At 28.9% G+C, this 18,579-nt stretch overlaps 2 protein-coding genes across 4 annotated transcripts; one reads left to right on the forward strand and one right to left on the reverse strand.

Annotated features, from left to right (window-relative positions):
* Positions 1-143: 143 nt before the first annotated feature.
* On the forward strand, positions 144-4,197 carry Bm3766 (the record flags this gene model as incomplete). Of its 2 annotated transcripts, XM_001898353.2 has the most annotated exons (12): positions 144-173; positions 549-655; positions 946-1,087; positions 1,223-1,364; positions 1,460-1,563; positions 1,655-1,710; positions 1,851-2,050; positions 2,295-2,426; positions 2,712-2,839; positions 3,254-3,344; positions 3,619-3,730; positions 4,023-4,197. In XM_001898353.2, the coding sequence occupies 12 exons, from the start codon at positions 144-146 to the stop codon at positions 4,195-4,197; spliced, it is 1,419 nt and encodes a 472-aa protein (XP_001898388.1). The 2 variants fall into 2 exon arrangements, with proteins under 2 accessions (XP_001898388.1, XP_042938119.1); XM_043082185.1 differs by lacking the exons at positions 144-173; positions 549-655; positions 946-1,087 and having other exon boundaries at positions 1,244-1,364.
* A 1,576-nt stretch (positions 4,198-5,773) lies between these two features.
* On the reverse strand, positions 5,774-11,327 carry Bma-dmsr-8 (AT19640p, putative; the record flags this gene model as incomplete). Of its 2 annotated transcripts, XM_043082186.1 has the most annotated exons (10): positions 5,774-5,791; positions 6,029-6,190; positions 6,473-6,560; positions 6,834-6,982; positions 7,257-7,397; positions 8,480-8,602; positions 9,191-9,370; positions 9,581-9,730; positions 10,247-10,500; positions 11,195-11,327. In XM_043082186.1, 10 exons carry the CDS (start codon positions 11,325-11,327, stop codon positions 5,774-5,776), a joined length of 1,398 nt encoding a protein of 465 aa, XP_042938120.1. The 2 variants fall into 2 exon arrangements, with proteins under 2 accessions (XP_042938120.1, XP_042938121.1); XM_043082187.1 differs by lacking the exons at positions 8,480-8,602; positions 9,191-9,370; positions 9,581-9,730; positions 10,247-10,500; positions 11,195-11,327 and having other exon boundaries at positions 7,257-7,394.
* Between the last annotated feature and the right edge of the window lie 7,252 nt (positions 11,328-18,579).

Raw genomic sequence — 18,579 nt, forward strand, 5'->3', positions numbered from 1 at the left:
ATCTATGAGTTTTGTAATAAGTCTGATGCAGGTCTTGATAACGCTGATTGCAACGTGCGCACTTAAATAATGCATGACTTAGCATATCAGGAATAGTTCCTTAAATCGGATTGACTAGAATCTCAGTTTATAATACTGCAAACATGCTACTTAGTCGCCGTTTATTCAGCATGGTAATTTTTCATTCTGAATATTTTATTGCAAAAATCATTTTTTTTATCATCTTTCTGGGAAAAATATTTTTTATCAAAAAAATATTTTTTGATAAAAAATATTTTTCCATTATTCAAGGTGACTTTGTTTTTTTTTTTTTCGTTCTAACAAAATTAGAAATAAGAAACGAATTGAGAGGTAAACCAGCTTAGATTTGAAGACATTTTTTATTGTTCGTTGCAGTTTATTTCTCCATTGCCAAAATTTAGGTATAGAAATTCGAAAATAAAGTTTTAATACCTCTTCAGTTTTAATACCTAAGTGAGCTGTAGTTTAAAGTTCGATACTTCACTTTGAGTGCTTATAATTAAAATATTCTGAAATTGTTATCCCAGGTGAGTCAACCCTTCATTGCACAATTGGAACGTGTTTTGGGTAAGGAAGCTGTTAAAATAGCTACTGGAGAACCGAGCGAAAATTCATATGATCGGAGACGTCGCATGTATGTTTTCAAAAAATTGTAATTTATTGCTTTTCCTTTTCCGTTCCTTTACATCTCACAACTTCAGGATATATTTATTTGAGGTTTGAACTTAAGCTTCCATTCAAATGTTTTGTACATTTCATTGTTGTTTATGGTAAACTGTAGTTTACTGTGAGTTCGGTTTTTTAACATGGAACGTTCCTTTTTATTTTTTTACACGATTTATAATACTATAGAATTCATTTTCATAAAGTGTTTTGTTTTATTTTCTTAAGTGTGATAATAGCATATACTTAAATAGATTTTAGAGGGAGAGCTCCGGATGTGATTGTAGTGCCTAAAGATGTTGGACAAGTTAGTTCTGTATTGAAGATGTGTAATGAGGATAGTATTCCAGTGATACCGTTTAGTACAACTACTGGTTTAGATGGTTTTTCGAACACGCTCCAGGTTTATTATTTCACGAGTATTTTCTTGCAATATTTATTTTATTTAGTAAAAATTATTGTTTCAGATTAACTGTGAACCTAAGAGTTGTTTAAATGTTTCTCCTTTTAGACTGAAAGTTATAGGATAGTTTTTCAGGGTGGTGTATTCATCGATTTGATGTCGATGGATAAGATCGTGGAAGTAAACATGGGTGATTTCAATTGTACTGTTGAACCGGGCGTAACCCATGAGACACTGAACCAACATTTACACACTACAGGCCTTTGGTTTCCTGGAGGTATGTTTATACTAAACTACCAAGCTACTGGTTTTAAAAGGAAGTTAATGTTAACTTTTTTTGAACATGGTTTGAAATGAGCGTTAGACTTGCAGATTTGGGTGCTGATGCGTCCATATGTGGTATGGCTGCTACGAACGCAAGTGGTTCAAATTCAGCACGATATGGTACTATGGCTCAAAATGTTTTGAACTTAGAGGTGTCTTTCCTTTTTTCGGTTAATTTTATAATTTATCAACTGAATGAGATTTTTTTTTTTTAAATAGTATAATCACTCAGTGTTATTATAGGTCGTTCTATCTAATGGCAACGTAATGTACACTGCTGGAAAAGATAGGCGACCAAGGTAAGTTTATTTGTTTTGAAGAAAGGATGTGTTAGTTTAACTGTATTGCTTTACTAAGAAGTCGTAGACCGTTATCCTCCTATTACTTCTTAGTATTAATGATCCGATTTAAAAAAAGACTTACAAGAAATAATCATCAGGAAATCAGCAGCAGGTTATAACTTGACGAAACTTTTCGTGGGTTCTAAAGGTACACTGGGAGTAATAACGCAGACTGCAGTACGATTGTATGCAAGGCCAGCAGTATGTAGTGTCGCAGTTTGCCCATTTCGAACAGTAGACAAAGCTATTGAAGCGGTCGTTGCTACTTTGCAGTGTTCTGTACCAATTGCAAAGATAGGTATCTTAATAATTTACGTATTTCGTCGTATTAATATTTTATAACCACTATTTGTACACTAGATGGTCCAAATTTTTGTCCTTGAAGAAGAGTGATACTGTGGAGTTACTTCGGATTCAGGCAAGAACTCGCTTTCATAGAAGAAACTAAAACAATATTATCACCAGTGATAGCTTTGATCTTTCAAAAACTTTCCACTACTTTTGTCTTTTCGATTTTACTACAATTCTACAAAATCTTGCAGAATTCTTGGATGCTGCTACAGTGGCGGCTTGTAATCGCTACAGTAAACTAACACTTGTTGAATCACCCACTCTTTTCTTGGAATTTCACGGTAATTCCGAAGCGGAAGTAGCCGAACAGGCAAGCCTCGTTGGTAATTCCTTGAACCGATGTTTCATTTTTCCACAGCTATGCGTCTCTTCTTTCATATGATCAGAACTAGCTCACAGTTTATGATTGGTATAGTTGACATTTATTTATACTACTAAAGTAGAACATTCAGCAATGATGCATAAACTTTTAAGTAGGAAAATTACACTTACAGAAGAATACATTTAAAAAAAAGAAGCAGAAAAAAGTCTAGAAAAAGGGTGGACTTGATTGGCCGACTTCTGATAATTACGAAATACGTAAAAGAATGATGTTTTTTGTTTGGTAGAAGAAATATTCGCCAGTAATGATGGAAGAGAGTTCAATTGGTGTCATGCGCCTGAGGAGCAGAAAAAAATTTGGAGTTCTCTTCATTCTGTCTATTACGCTATTTTATCAGAGAAAAATAATGTTAAGGTAAGTCTCAGATCTTTTCATTCCATTTTCTAATTTGATTGTTTTCCTAATAAACACTTGAACTTGATAGTCCACAAGTTTAAATGTTTACTATGAAAAAGATTAATTTTAAACGTTTATGAAACTTTTTTCACATTCTAAATGTCATATTGTTTGCTGTTTATAGATTGTTCATTGTTTGTATTGATTTTGTTTTAAAAAATCTACTTAAAAGAAAAGTTTTGAAATGAGGTTGAACTTAAATGAAGTTGGATAGCTGCTTTTTATGTCTGGAAGGCCATATTAATGAGCAAGATCAATTTAAATCATTTTAGTACTAGTGATCAATTTTTGAAGTTATTGAGATTATCCTTGAGTTGAATTTTTCTGATTATACCAGATTTTTTTTTTTCTCTTTGAATAATTTTATTTCAGGGTTTCACAATACACTTCTCTTTACCTACATCTGCATTGGCTAAAGCTGTCTCTGAGACAAGGAAGGATATTGACGAATCAGGCATTTTTGGTTTGTTTTTTGTTTTTTGTTTTTCAGTCCTAATAATGATGTTTGTTGGTAGAACTTTTCATGGTATTGCATTTCATTTTATGTTTGAAAGTCAGGATTGTTGGAGTACAAAGACAGAGAATTTTGAGGTTTGGATGATTTTGGCGTTCTCGACTCCTTTTATCATAAAGTTCCGTTCGAATAAATTCAATTCTCAGCTTTTTCCTTTGAGATTTCGTATCAAGGGCATTTATTTAATTTCATTTTCTAACTATCTTCTGGTTCTATGTTTCAGGAGCACTAGTGGGTCACGTTGGTGATGGCAGCTTCCATTGCATCTTTCTAGTCGATGATTCAAATCAGGACGAGATGAAAATGATTCGGGAACTATCAGATCGTATTGTCAAGTATTATTTTAAACAATTTATTATACTTTGTATATTTTGTATATATAATTTACTTTGAAAAGACTTACGAAGATTATTACTTTAACTCGTAATAAATTTTTTACGACATTTATTGAGGTATGTGTGACGTTTGAAGCTTTGATGCGTTTGATGAATTCAGTTTTGTTCCATATCTGTTTTTTCTTAGTAATAGAAGAAACTGAAAATTAACTTAGGCGAATACGGATATTACGGCATTATTTTGAATCAGTATCACTGGGAAATAAACTTATAGTTAAATGATCTATTTTAGGCGTACATTAGCATCAGGTGGTTCATGTACAGATGAACATGGAATTGGAATTAGTAAAAGAAAGTACTTGGAAAATGAATATGGTGAGGTAGCAGTGAACACGATGATTGCTATCAAAAAAGCATTGGATCCGAAGGGGATCATGAATCCAAACGAATTGTTCACGAAAAACTAATTTTATTTCATCCTTTCAAATTATCTGGAAAATATATTTGTTATTATTGCATATCTTCTCTATTTTAAATAATTTGACGTGGGTAATGAGGAAATAATGCTAATTTCAGAAAACTTAATTACCATATCAGCAGAACTTTAATGATTATTTTGTCAATTGTTATATTGGATTCTAATTCCTACGAGTCTCCTTATCTAAATGCTGGCTTTAATTAAACCTCTAAAATTGCTACAATCTTGATAAATAATTACAATTGCTATTATTAGTATGACGAGTCTTTCCTTTTTTTAACTGTGTTCTTTCAGAGTTCATTTAAAAAGAGGCAATAAAACGACGCCATTTAAGCTTTTTGGAGTGATATGTCCATTCGTACTTAAACGGTTAGGTTCTTACCGAAACAGTTATCTATTAGGACGATACTATCAGACAGTTATGATTTATCAAACTACTTCACGAGAAAATACCATGCCATTCCCATCACTAGTGCAATTTGAATGCAAGAGTACCCTCGAAATTAAAAACTCTTGCGCCTCAGAATATTATTTATCACATCAGGTCATATCAGCTATATGCTTGTCTTTGTCAATTTCAATTCACAGGCGCGTCATCGAACTTGCTGTCAAATTGTACTACACTGAACCCAGTGCCAATGCTCCAGTTGAGTAAAGTTGCAGAAGCTTGTGATAAGATGTTAGAGTGTGATGGTTATTCCAATGAAAAGATAAAGTGCCAAGTTTGTAGAATATTTCGGGTTCTTAGAAAGTGAACTTTAACGAAGATAAGGAGATTTCGCGATGAGGAAGATTAGTTTAATGTTTGAGAAATCAGAAAATATATTTCCTATTCCGATTCAGTAACTTTCGGTGGGTATACACATATAAATCATCTGGATTTTTTTCTTGCCTTTTTAGCCAGAATTATTTGGTCATCTTAAAATTTAAGACATTAAGCATTCATCATTTATATTATTCCCATCGAAGTGGGAATAATATAATTTTTGATCTCTTTATTACGGGAATGAGGAAGCATTGCGAAAATTTGCTGGTAGCTCTTGGGAACACTGGAACATTATTGTTTTAGGAGGAAGATAATGTTATATTCCAAGAAATTGTATAGGTAGGCTAAATTTTCAAATAACACTGCAATTAATTATCATACCATTCCCATATTGCATATATAAAATTATCATATATATGAAAAACCGAGATATTACAACTAAATATTTTTGGTGGAATGAATGTAATGTCCAGGGATCGTTTTTATTAATTTTGGTTAAAAGTAGACTTAAAGAGTTGAAATCAAGGAATAAATCATACTAAGCATTTAATAGAACAAAACACTGTTGTAAAAATTTTCACTATAAACACAAAGATCAGAGAAATTCGGCTTCACGTGTGAAATTGTTGAGGTATACATAATAATATAGCATCTTAGATTGTCATTGATGACTGCAATGATAGAATGATGAAGATCAATTCATCCTTTCATTGACTGATCGTCGATTGACTAGTCCACTGATCTTCTTTCCATCAAATCAAAGTGACTTTAACAGCTTTTACATCATTGGCAACGTTTCTCACTCTTTACTCTCTTCCTATAATAGATGAAATGAAAACAAAATATCTTTGTTATAAAAATCAAATGTATTGGAAAAGAATCGAAATTATAAAAGCATTTTAAATGAAGGCAAAGATTATAAAGGAAATATTGAATGAAGAGAATAATACAATTAGTAAATAAAAAGGAATGCGACAAATTGAATATGATGAGTAAATAAATGGGACAAGATATATTTTAAATTAAGTCGTGATAAGTAATGATGATTACTTGCCTGACCAGTTACAATAGTCATCCTTCGGCAGTGATTACCCTCAACAGTTAATAAATTGCCTGTGAATTTTCTATAATTCTGCAAAGGCTCTTCCCGTGTCACTGATAAGCTGGTAAAAACTGATGTAGCACTTGGCTGATGTTGTGATGATGTAGGTATAAGCTGAAAAAGTTACTAATTTGCTAATCGTTTTTATTTGCTTATTACTTAACTTATTTGCTAATTTCATATTTTAATTTCAATTTTTTCATTTCTTGTTGCTCAGCCTATATAAAATTGTCAAATATCTTTCTGTTAATACAAGCTATCTCATTCAATCTGTACGAAAAGCAGTGTCAATTTCTACTTAATTTCATCAGAATTAAATCTTTTGCATTTTTGTGCAATTTTATGGATCACTTCTGTTCTTCAAATAATTTTTCAACTTTCGAAAATAAATTATACCTGTTCGGTTCGACTTACATCAGTACTTCGATTACGTTGTCCTGGTGATTCATAAGCATAATCCATACGACTGTAATCTTCTACTACTCTGAAATTTTCTTTTCTTTTTGCTTTATAAATTTTAGTTCATAATTTTAGTTTAATTTCATGCTTATCACGAGTTAGAACAGATTTTTCTGCCTTAGGCTAAAATAAATTCAACTTTAGGAAAAATGAAATTAAGATGTTTAAAATCCATTCATCAGTGAAAATTCTACCATCATAACGTAATAAAATTGATGTAATTTGTGTCAGAACTTTTTAAATTACCTGAATTTAAGGTATTATGTATGTAATATTATTTTAGATCGCTAATTTATACCTTGAAAGCTTTCGGTTTGTAAAAAAACCACAAAACAACTGGAGGAATGTAACACGGAAGCGTTTATTCATAATACAATAAATTAAAAAATTAACAGCTGAATTGATTAATGATAAAAGATCCATAAAATCACCCAGGGGTAAGTAAACCTGTAATTCAAACAAATATAAATTCTACTATTCTTCTTGTTGTAATTCACAAATAAATACTTATACAAGAAAAGTACTGAAAAAAGAATTGATTACTCCCAAAAAGTAATACTAGACATAACATAACTTTTTTGAGCATTTTATTTTTGATTGATTGTATATGGCTTTTTCAACATTTCGTTTTTAATTGATAATTAAGATAACATAAAATGTTAGTTTCAATACCAATTTCAAAATAAAGAAATAAAAAGTTGTTTAGAAGTAAATTACTTACTTTTTGATGAAAAGTATCACCAGTAAAAATGCCTGTCAATACATTCATAACACCTTGTGGTAACTCCGTGATAAGAAATATTGATAAAACTGCGACAAGCATTGGTGTTGTATGATCTTTCGGCACCTTTCTCTTCATCAACTATTAAATAGTATTTTGTTAATAAATGTTGATTAATTTAAAAAGAAATGGATTCACTGCAACTAAACCCTATGGGAACTTCTTGAATAATTGATACAATGTCACCTTTTTTCTATTGTAGTGGATATTCTGCCCCGCTTCAATCACTATGACTAATTGAATATATCTTGAAGTTTGGTCAGGTAGAAATGATAGAGTATAATCCTATGACCGAGTGCGGGGTAAAATATCCACTACGAAAAGATTCTTCGAATAAGAATGACATTTCTTGACTGAGTAAATTTCGAGTTTAATTAGAGTAGCAGAAATAATGGTGTTTATTAAATTAACGCATATTTGATTTAATAATTATCTCAGTAGAGTAGTGATAATGAGATATATTTCTTTTGAACTATTTCAACAAATTTTTCATCTTTGCTAATTCCCGAAGCTCTTTTCATTAATCACTTTTATCTCTCAAAGTGGTTTTATCCTTTTATATTTTTAAATTTAATTTCTCAAATATATACTAATTATTGATTAAAGTAAAAGTTGAGATAACATTTAGCAAACAAAAGTTTCGACCTTTATACTTTCTAATGTACTATAAGTAAGAACAAAGAAAAAAAAAAGGCCTTTTGGAGAAGAGTTGTTTTTTTTCTCTCTCTCTTTCCTCCTTCCCTTCTTTTTCCAGATAATTTAAAAAAAAAAAAAATTATTCATGAAAAAAAGAAAGAAGAAATGAATGTATAAAATTTGCAAGCTAATTGAATTTAGCACAAAATGGCGGTGTTGTTCCATTTGCATCATTACTATCCTTCGATTCAAAGAGTTAAATTTTGCATTTGGTTTCAAAATACGTTGCATATGCATTTTGAGAAACAAATATCGTCGGTTTTTGCAAAGAATCATATTAAATCTTATTTATTAATTAATTGAACATCATTGCAATTATTATGTGATAAAAATTTTTTCTTTTTTTGCAAATCAGAAAAAACAATTTGATTTACAAGAAGAAATAAAAATTAGTACTAGTTAAACCATTAATTTTTCAATGCTTAATTGATTATAATTACATCTTAATACAAACGTTCAAGTTCAACCTGCGCAAGATGTCGCCTTTGACGTGACAAATCGGCAATCACTTTGAGCAGTACAATAATTGATATAGTTAACAACAAGCATGGCACCACTTTAAAGAGTATTCCATTTGACCAAAATGCTAACTGCAACACACCAACATATATTGCTTTGATAAAAAATGAATACTTCTTAATTTATTAACCGAAAGTAGTTATTAAGAATAAATTAAATTTAAATCCTTTTATGTTCATGAGAAATATCAAAATTTATGAAATGATAAAATTTCCCTCTTAATGCTTTCAACCATAATATTTCAAAATTAGACATTAATAGCTTTGCATTCCACAATTTCTAATTAGTGTCCACGAACTAATTCCACAAGTAATTATAGCATTATCCAACTGTTTTTTCTCAATTAAGAAGTGTTTCAAGAAAAAAAAATCATTTAACTCGTAGATTTTTAGTTTTAAAATTTCACTGCAATTAAAAGTTTTTTTTTTTTTCAATTACTTAAGGATCGATGACTAAAGTAACGAAACAATTACTTTAATTTCAGTCTGATGATAAAAGTGAAGAACTTGCTACATAATTGAAGCTCTCCAATTCATTTCAATTTTCATCATAATTTGTAACAAAAATGTCTCACTCTGTCCTTATTCTTCAGCTATTACCAATGTTTATAGCAATAAAGTTTTAAAGTTCATTTAATGAATAGTATAATATCGAAATACCTTGAGCTTCAGACAATTGCCTTGTGATGCGACAAGCATGTAAACCGGATATTCATCATTATATTGTGAATAATCCGAATTTTGCTCGGTGTAATCATCGTCAACTTTGTCGTGTAACGATGAATTCTCGGAAAATTTGACTAAGCATGGAAGAAATAACTCTGGCGATGTCCTTACAATCTTTAATCATTCACTTATTAAATTCCATAGCATTCTAATTCATCATAAAGAAAAAAATGATGTAATTGATTAGTTAGATACATATTTCCATGGAAACATTAAAAATTTTTTACGTAACCTTAATTAGCCTGATAATAAAGAGTTATTTGAAACCTTGTTAAAAAATACTTTCCAAACTTCTAATCTACAAAATGTTTGAAGTAAACATACCTTGAAAGTTAAAAAATTGGGAAGATTGAATAGCGACATGATGGAACATGTAGCTAAACTGAGCAAAACAGTGAAACGTATTGTAACGGTAGTTGACGGATGCAACGTGGAACGACGAATTGTTAAGACACGTATCTGAGCTAGCAATACCTTCAAGATTAAGAAATTTTAGCTACTTATAAAAGAAACTTAACTGGTGCAAAAAGTCAAAAAGTGTCTATGGTAGAAAGATCAGACGAAGAAATTATTTCTGCTAAGCTTGTTGCTATAAAGTAAGTTGGCTTCCATTTTATATTTTAATTATATTTCTAATTATAATTTTTCCTCTAATAATCAATTATGAACGAATATGTTTATATTTTTGTTCCTTCCAATTCCTTATTAATATCATTTTCACATTTACAATTAATTTATCAAAAATTTAATATTACATTTTAAAAAAATTAATCGCTATAAAAAGGAAAATATATTTTAATATTTCATTTTTTAAAAATAATTACTGTATAAAGGAGAAATAATATTATAAATTAATTTTTATACTCTTTATCTTCTGTTCGTATAGATTGGAAAAGACCTATGTGACATATAAATTGCTAAATTTTTTAAATAACTAATTTTATGTGACAATACTGATGAGTAGTTCGAGAAAATAAATGTAATACTAACAGTAAGCCATATACTTGTAGAATGTAAAATGACGGATGCGTGGGCATGAATTAAGGTAAAGATAGTCCACGGATAACTATAATCGGTATGTAAACAACGATTAGCTGCATTAATCAAGAAATGGATGACGAAGATTAGGTACGACGCCATGACGAGCACATCACAAATTGCTACCGAACAAAGCAGAACATTTACTGGTGAAATCATTGATGGACGGGTTAATACCGCGATTGTCATTACATTCAGTATTGTGCCTAAGATATAAATTATTTCTTTTATTCTTAGCAATTGCATCTTTTACGATTAATTAGCTTTAACTAGTAAGATTACGCAAATTAATGATGTGATAAACATTGTTGAAGATTGTTAATAAGTTGTTTATAGAAAGGATTTAAAAAAAAATGAATGGGAGATTAAAATAATTTTCTAATGCAAATATAGAAAAGTAATAATTTTTGCAAAAAAATTATTAACCGTTGTTTTAGCAAGACGATCATCTCTTATCAGAATACAATTTTAATTTAATTAATGAAAAAATACAAACTTGTCCAAATGGTTGTTCAAATGAATTACTTATTCCTTTTCATTTACAATAAATGGTATAGATATAATAAGATTTAATCTGTGCTCATCTATTGACTACTTTTGCAATCCAGCTTAGCTAATAATTTACTTAAAATTAATTAATTAATGGTAATTCTATTCAATAGACAGTTGAACTAATAGTCAGAAATTATTCCATTTATTTTCGAATCAAGAAATGATGTAATTTTGATCTATTTCTTGGTTGAATGTAATTTTGTACTATAATTTTTCTCGTTTGTTTTCAGTCAAGCATTTTTTCAACTGAAATCTCAAAGAAAACAAATACTTGACCCAAAGTTTAATAGATTTCTATGCCTTTCACCTATTTTTTAAAAAATTTTAATCCAGTTGATGATAACTGACCGGCGAAACAAAGTATAACAGCAATATAAGGATGTATGACGCCATATGTGACATGGAAATTTGACAATGTAGCAAATAACCAGGTGGCATTTTGAAATGGTACCGAACCAATCTCGCATGCGCCACCATTCATCGCTCATTGATAATTTTCTTCTAATGACAGTTCACATCGATGAAATATATTCTGTCTGAATTGAAGAATACTTTTGAAAGTTTTAAATACTGTATAGTGCATAAGTAAACAAGGTAGCCATCCATATCAATATTTGTGAACTAAATTGCTATTTACTACTAATTGCCTGCCTTTAAAATGTTAACATCTCCAATGAATTTTAATTCAAATCTCAAATCTTCTTAATTCAAATCCCATCCACAATACATCCTATCTAATCCATTTAAATAAAATAGAAATGTAGGAATAATGATGCTAACATCTTCAATGACATATATTTCTTTTTCGCAAACTTCACCGTCCTAGAAATGAAAACAAAAACTCAATAGCTTCTTGTTTTGCAACATTCAAGTTTTCTATCTGGCGGAGATATTCTTAAAAATTACTGAGTGACTGCAAAAAAAGAGAGGAAAATATACGATACAGCTGTTTTTGATTCTTTTTCACGAATTTTTTAAATTTAGAGACGTTTAGCAAGATTAATATCAGATTTTGAAGAATAATTCTGCAAATGACAACTGTCATTCTTAATGGTAAGCTTATGAAAAAGCAAAAGATTGCAACGCAAATAGATGCATTGATTAAAAAAAATGAAATTTATTAGATGGATCTTTAAAAACTTTCCCTTCTCGATGTAAATGTGTGAATCGTTTCAGTATCAAAGATAAGATAACATCACTAGAAAGAGTTATCTCATTTGAAACTCAACATAAGTACTAATAATTCAGGTAGACTACGAGTATATTGAAATTCATGCTTCCTCTTAATTCTCAAAAAAAAAAAAGAGGGATGGAGGAAGGATATATTGCAAATCTTATTTAGAATTTAATTCAATGCTGGTAGTTAGCTAAAATAAACTTAAGTAGTCGTCCTCAAATGGATGAAATTGAATCAACTGAAAATGTTCATCTTTTTTTTAGTTTTGCTAATAGAATTCGATTAACTCGTATTGAACATCTAACAATATGCGTTTTTATTTGTTGACAAAAGATAATAAATACGACAAATTAAATTAAATGTTTACATTTGATGTAGCAAAGATGGAAAAAAAGTGTAAACAATTTTGAAAATAAAAACGAAAAAAAAAATTGCAAATGAATTGAAGAGAAACAATAGGAATTCGTTGTAAACAGAAGCTATTTTCATTAAAAACAACATTTTGTAAAGAAAAATTATCCATCAATGCATTAAACAAACTGTTGTTGATGTGAAGCTCAAATTCAAATTCGTATAGCTATTACTTGATAAAGTTATTTTTGATATTGAAAGATTTTAATGATACTATTACATAATCTAATATTAATTGCACTATTATCTATTAGCTTCTTTTCTTAGCTTCATCAAACTACAAAAGTATTATAACAGAACAAGATGAAATATTTCTGACAAGAACAAGAAAATTTCAGTCTTTAAAAACTGATTATGCAAGAATCAATTCCATAAATGAATAGCATTATGATAAATTTAAAATATCAATTTATAAAATTAAACCGTTCTTCAAAAGAATTTCTTCAAATTTCAGAAATACTGCAAGCATCTGAATAGTTCTAAATATGATAAATCAAAATTTTAAATTATACCATATGAATTGTGTTAAATGATTCAAAAATCATAAAAGAGAAAACAACACAAAAGTAAATGAATGCGATTGAAAAACAACAATTAATATATTTATTTAATTTCTATCCATAATTCAACTATACTTCTTCACTCTCAACAATCTCATATTTCGTGAAGTGAAATTAAAACGAGCAATTTTGAAATAAAATGAAATTTCAAGCTAAGATGAAATCAGAGGAATAACTATCAAATTTAGTTTGAATGAAATAAATAATACAAAATGAAATGAGCGGTAATATATGATTAGTGGGTGGGAAAGGAAGTAAATGTTTGCTCATAAAATGGAAACGAATGCGAAAAAAGGAACGGAAAGATGAAGTAGTGATGGCGTTGAAATGAAAATGATTACGGAGTGCAAATCACTTATCCTTAACTGATGCACTTTGAACCGTATATTGATGAAGAGATGAATGAAAGTAGGAAATTTGCTTAGCAAAGATATTCCCTCTCTCTTTCTATCTCTTCCTCTCCCTCTTTCTTTCTCGTTTTTTTATTGCAGTTCACCTTGTATTTTAAATTAACTAGATTGATAAAAATTTCAAAAATCACAAATTTATTATCCAATCTTAGGATGTTATTTATTATGTGTTTGTGATTTTTAGCTTTAATTAGAGCAGTAAGTACGATAATTATTGCTTATATAGCTGATATCTATAACATAATTAAACTGATATGCCTGAAAAAATGCAACGTGATACGATATCTTTAAATAATTGAAATTTTACTTTTCCATATAAATTTCTTAAATTAGTATCTCTATTCAAAACTTTGCAAATTCTATAATTCTTAAGAAGACTGAGCGTGTGACACATGATGAGATTTTGCGTTAAAGTTAAATGGCTAAAGTGATTAACAACTTCTTAAGTCATATTTCAATCTATTAAAGTAATTTATGAACAAAACTTGAAAAAACTTGTAAGAAATTACTTATAAATTCCTGCACAAATTTTAGCAGTTATTTTATTCGTTAATTAGTTAGTTAGTAACTGAATATATTTTATAAAAATTCTTAAAATGGCATGAATGACTTATAAGTTCATGAAATCTCTCATCAAACATTAAATCTAAGATTCTTTGAAGTACATAATCAATGCTTTATACACATATGTATATGGCGCAGTTTCCCAATTACTTCAATACATTTCATATTTCTATTCTAAAGAGATAATTCTTGCAATTTGAAATAAACATTTTTGGAATTGCAATAACTCTTTTAATTGCCGAACTATCTATCACTGATTTTTTCATATCATATACATTGATATATTTGATGAGATTAGTTTTATCAATGTCAAATGATAAGGCTTGTTACATTAGAATTAAATGATAGTCTTAGCAGAGAAGATTAGGGAACTTTTGCAATGATTCATCTAATCCAATCATTATTTCTTGCTGATTAAAAGTAATCATTTTATTGTTACCAATTAAAGATTGTTCAGTTTTGACCTATTTTGATAGCTTGGCAAATTATTCGACAGCACTCAGTCAGTTTCCATTTTCTAACGAAGTGGGAAAAATTTGTATGTTTGTTCTTTGGGATTACAATTGGGTCTGATGGCTTAAGCTATTGCAGTAGGACACTAATAACCTTTCTCTTATTTATCCAATCTCTCTCTCTCCCTCTCTGTGTCCCTCTCTCTCTCTCTCTCTCCGTGTGGGTGTATATGTAACTGAATTGAACAGATATTGGACAAAGAAGCTTCTACTCTATTGTTTGTACAATTGAAATTTCCGACTTTCCTCAGAGAAAAGGAATTGCTGCGCTAGCAGTGAAACGATTCGATTCAATTCAATTAGCTCTGAAGACTAAACTATCCGAATTTTTTTTCCTCTTTAAAATTCAGTCCAGCATTTATGCAAACTGGAATAGGTAATCCGGAACAGCTAATGAAGGACAAGAGCGGAAAGTTTAATTTCAGTAGTATTTCAACTCTCTGCGCAGATACGTTCATGAAGTGCAAGAGAGAAGAAAAAAATTTGTTAAAACAAAGTAATCAAAATACGTCGAACTTCTTAATTAGAGAGAAAATGGGTTGAAAAAAGATTCAAAACCTCGAAGACGGAGATTTTATCAAAGAGACAAAGTTTTATCAGCGAGATTCTCTAATTTTTTACTAATAGAATTGGTTAATTGAAACCAAATGAATTCAGTCAATGAAAATCATTTCAAATTATACATTCAGTTGGTAATATCTTTGATTATGACACATTCATATCTACGGCAGATACTTAAGACTTTTCGCCTTTTATTTGTGCTATTTGACAAATCTCTTACTAATCAATAAAGCATTTAATATGATTGAATGGTATTAAAGTTTAATTTGTTTCATTGTTTATGATAATATCGTTGGTTTTACCCATTTCATACTGAATTGAAGACTTTCTAAATGAATGGTAGCCAGAAGTTTGTCTCTTCTCATTCATTACTTTAGTATCATTTAGAGAGAATGGATCGCTCTTACATAGCATAAATCATAATTAGCAATTTCATTTTCTCAATTAATTTATATATTATTTAAATTATATACTAATTTATATCTTTTAAATAATTTTTAAATAAATTTTCAGTTTAATTTATCATACAAATGGAAAAAGTTTATTACAGCACCATTCTTTTCATTTTATTATTTCCCCAAAACGAAAAAAAAAGAAAAAAAACAGCTGATATGAAAATGAAAACGATGAAAAGCGAAGTGAAGGAATAAAAATTGTCATTCAATAAAAAGAATTCGTTCTTTTAATTCATTTTTTTTTTTGTTTTTGTTTTCTTTTTTTCATCGAAAAAGCAATTACATATAGCTATATTTTTGTTTGGAAGATATATGAATAAAATAAAATATATCATTGTTCAATCTGTCAGTTCATTTATTGCATTGTTATTGAGAGAGGAAAGGCATTGCAAGATAAGTAATACGTCGAAAAGATAAACTTTGCCAACTTTGTCATTTGAAACTTATTCCGTCTACCATTTCATTTCAAAATTGCAATCTCATTAGCTTAAAATTTATTTCCGCCTATACTATTCTGCTATTTTTTTCTTTATGTATTAATTTGGAAGGATATTTTGGATGACATTGCATTTAAAATGGTGATAATGTCTTGTTCAATTTCTAAGAAACAATTTTTGAAATTTGAAAACGATGAATATTACAATAGCGTTGATAACATGATGTTATCACAGAAAGCTTGATAATTGCTTTTTGCTGCATGCTGTGCTAGCTTATCTGAAGTTATCATAACTAAATCAGAATTTATCACCAATAACAATATTAGAAATTGTGGTCGATATTTTACATTAAAAAAATCTGACTACTTAAGAAGAAAAAAAAACTCTGAGTAATTCAAAAAATATTATCAAATTCTTAGAATCTTTTTCATCTCTCACAGATACAACGACTAAAAATATTTCAATTTAGATTTTCTCTTCTTTTTTTTTTTCTTTTTAAGACGTGTAATTTGAAAGACAAATGCAATTTTTTTTTTTTTTTTCTTTTTTTGCTTCATTCTTTTTTCTTCTGCGAAAGCATCAAAGTTATACTTAAATGAGAAAATTATACTAAAGAAAGAAATATTCCTATAAAAGTTGAAAGTTTAAAAGGAAGTGCAAAAAATTTTCATATAAAAAGTTACTGGTCATTTCCCTTGGAAAAACAACTTTTTTATCTCAATGAATTACTGATAAGGCGCTATTAGTGCACAAACAGTTGGAAATGTTTTCTCTCTCTCTCCCTCCCTCTCTCTCTCCTTTTTTCATTCTTATCTAATATAGTTTAATTCTTTTTTAATTTGTGCTTTCCTAAGTTTACATTAGTATCTTAACTAATTCTCTTTACAATAAGAGGAAATTGGAAAAAAAAAGAAAGTAAATTTCAGTTGAAACAAAATAATGCAAAAAAACTTCATTAAATTTAATAAAATTTTGCTTAGAATTACTTAAAGAGACATCAACATTCAGTTTAGATTAAGTAAACTTCATAATACTTCAAAAAAACTAACTAAATGAATGTCATAAGAAGTAAATTATTTAAAACAATAAGTTAATAAGTAGAAAAAAAAAAAACGAAAACTTAGTAAGAAGTCAGCAATAAGTATGAATGGCAGTAAATTTGGAGTGATGACAACGAGTTAACTGTTTCAGATGGAAGTTTGGACAATATCGCCTGCTGCTTGGGTTGCGTGACATTGCGACAGCAAAAGGCGTAATCATCCCTTCTCATGATAGTCTGATGAATATTTCAGAATAAGGAAGAGGGAAAAAATGAATCAATGAAAATGTGAAATTAAGATGAATATTTAAATAAAAAAAAAAAGAGTGAGAGAAGGTAGTGGTGAAACATTGATTAATCGAGAATGTCTTCATGTTTCATTCATTTTTATCATCATGTTTAAATTTCATAAGATTAAATTTGAATTACATTGATTTTAAATGAGAAATATTAAATTGACAAAAGATCAAATTAACTAAATTGATCCACTGAAAATTTTACACAGTTAATTGGTCTTTTTTTTTTTTTTTTTTTTTTTTTTTTTTTTTTTTTTTTTATGCATAATGTGTAAACTATTTAAGGAAAAATTTAGGCTAATTTTTCTAGAATAAGACTAAAGATTGGCATATAGCATTAGAATAACATTCGCATATAGCTAACAATTTATTTATCCTTTGATGAATGTTCAATCGTCTCGAATTTGGCCACTTGAAAGTTTCAGCCTGATCAAAATAAAAACTCACATCCTTTCATTCGGTACTGCCGGAAAAAAATACTATAGTACTTCAATTTTCTGTTCTTTTTCCTCTTTCCTCAATTTTTACTTATTAGCGATGAATGTTTTCAGCTTTTCAAGACAATATTTCAAAAATAAAAACAAAGAAAAAAATACATTTACACACTTTTCGTTTTTGTTTCTACAACCTTTTCACTAATTTGTTCTAAAAAAAAAGAGATATATTGAATATGATTAGATTCCAGATAGATTAAAAAGAAGTTTTAATTAATGCTGAAATAAATAAGTTAAAAATTAAGTATTATAAAGCAACTGAACAATGTTTTCCAAATCGTTACGTACAGAAAGTATTACGGATTCCTGAATAATCTGGAAAATGACTAATCAGGAATGTTTGCCAAACATAGTGATGGAATTCCTGTCAGCCGAAAAGTGCTTAAAAGAAAAAAGAATAAAGTATTGGATAGTTCTGATGTTTGCTTCGAATTCTTCGTTTACCTATAATTGTCCTTCATATACCTTTAATTTTCATTCTCCTTTGATACTTTCATTAATTCCAAGAGAATCAATGCAAATACCGCCGTTTGTTAAACGATCTCTTAGATGAAAGCTTATGGGAATGGAAATTCAACCAATAATATATTATTAAACAAAACTTTTTGGCTATCTTTTATTGACAAAATTGAAAAAAAAAAAGTATAAATTTTACATTCTCTTTCGTTTGTCGAAAATAAAAAGGAAAAAAAAAGAATGCAAAAACAAAAAATAGAAAATATATTATTGTCAAAAATTTTCCACTTTCAAATGCAAACCTAAGTGACATCAAAGTGATATGATTTTATGGATAAGTTTGACAAACTTAAAGATAATA

This window comes from Brugia malayi (assembly GCF_000002995.4).
Source record: "Brugia malayi strain FR3 genome assembly, contig: Bm_v4_Chr4_scaffold_001, whole genome shotgun sequence".
Classification (NCBI taxonomy): Eukaryota; Metazoa; Nematoda; class Chromadorea; order Rhabditida; family Onchocercidae; genus Brugia; species Brugia malayi.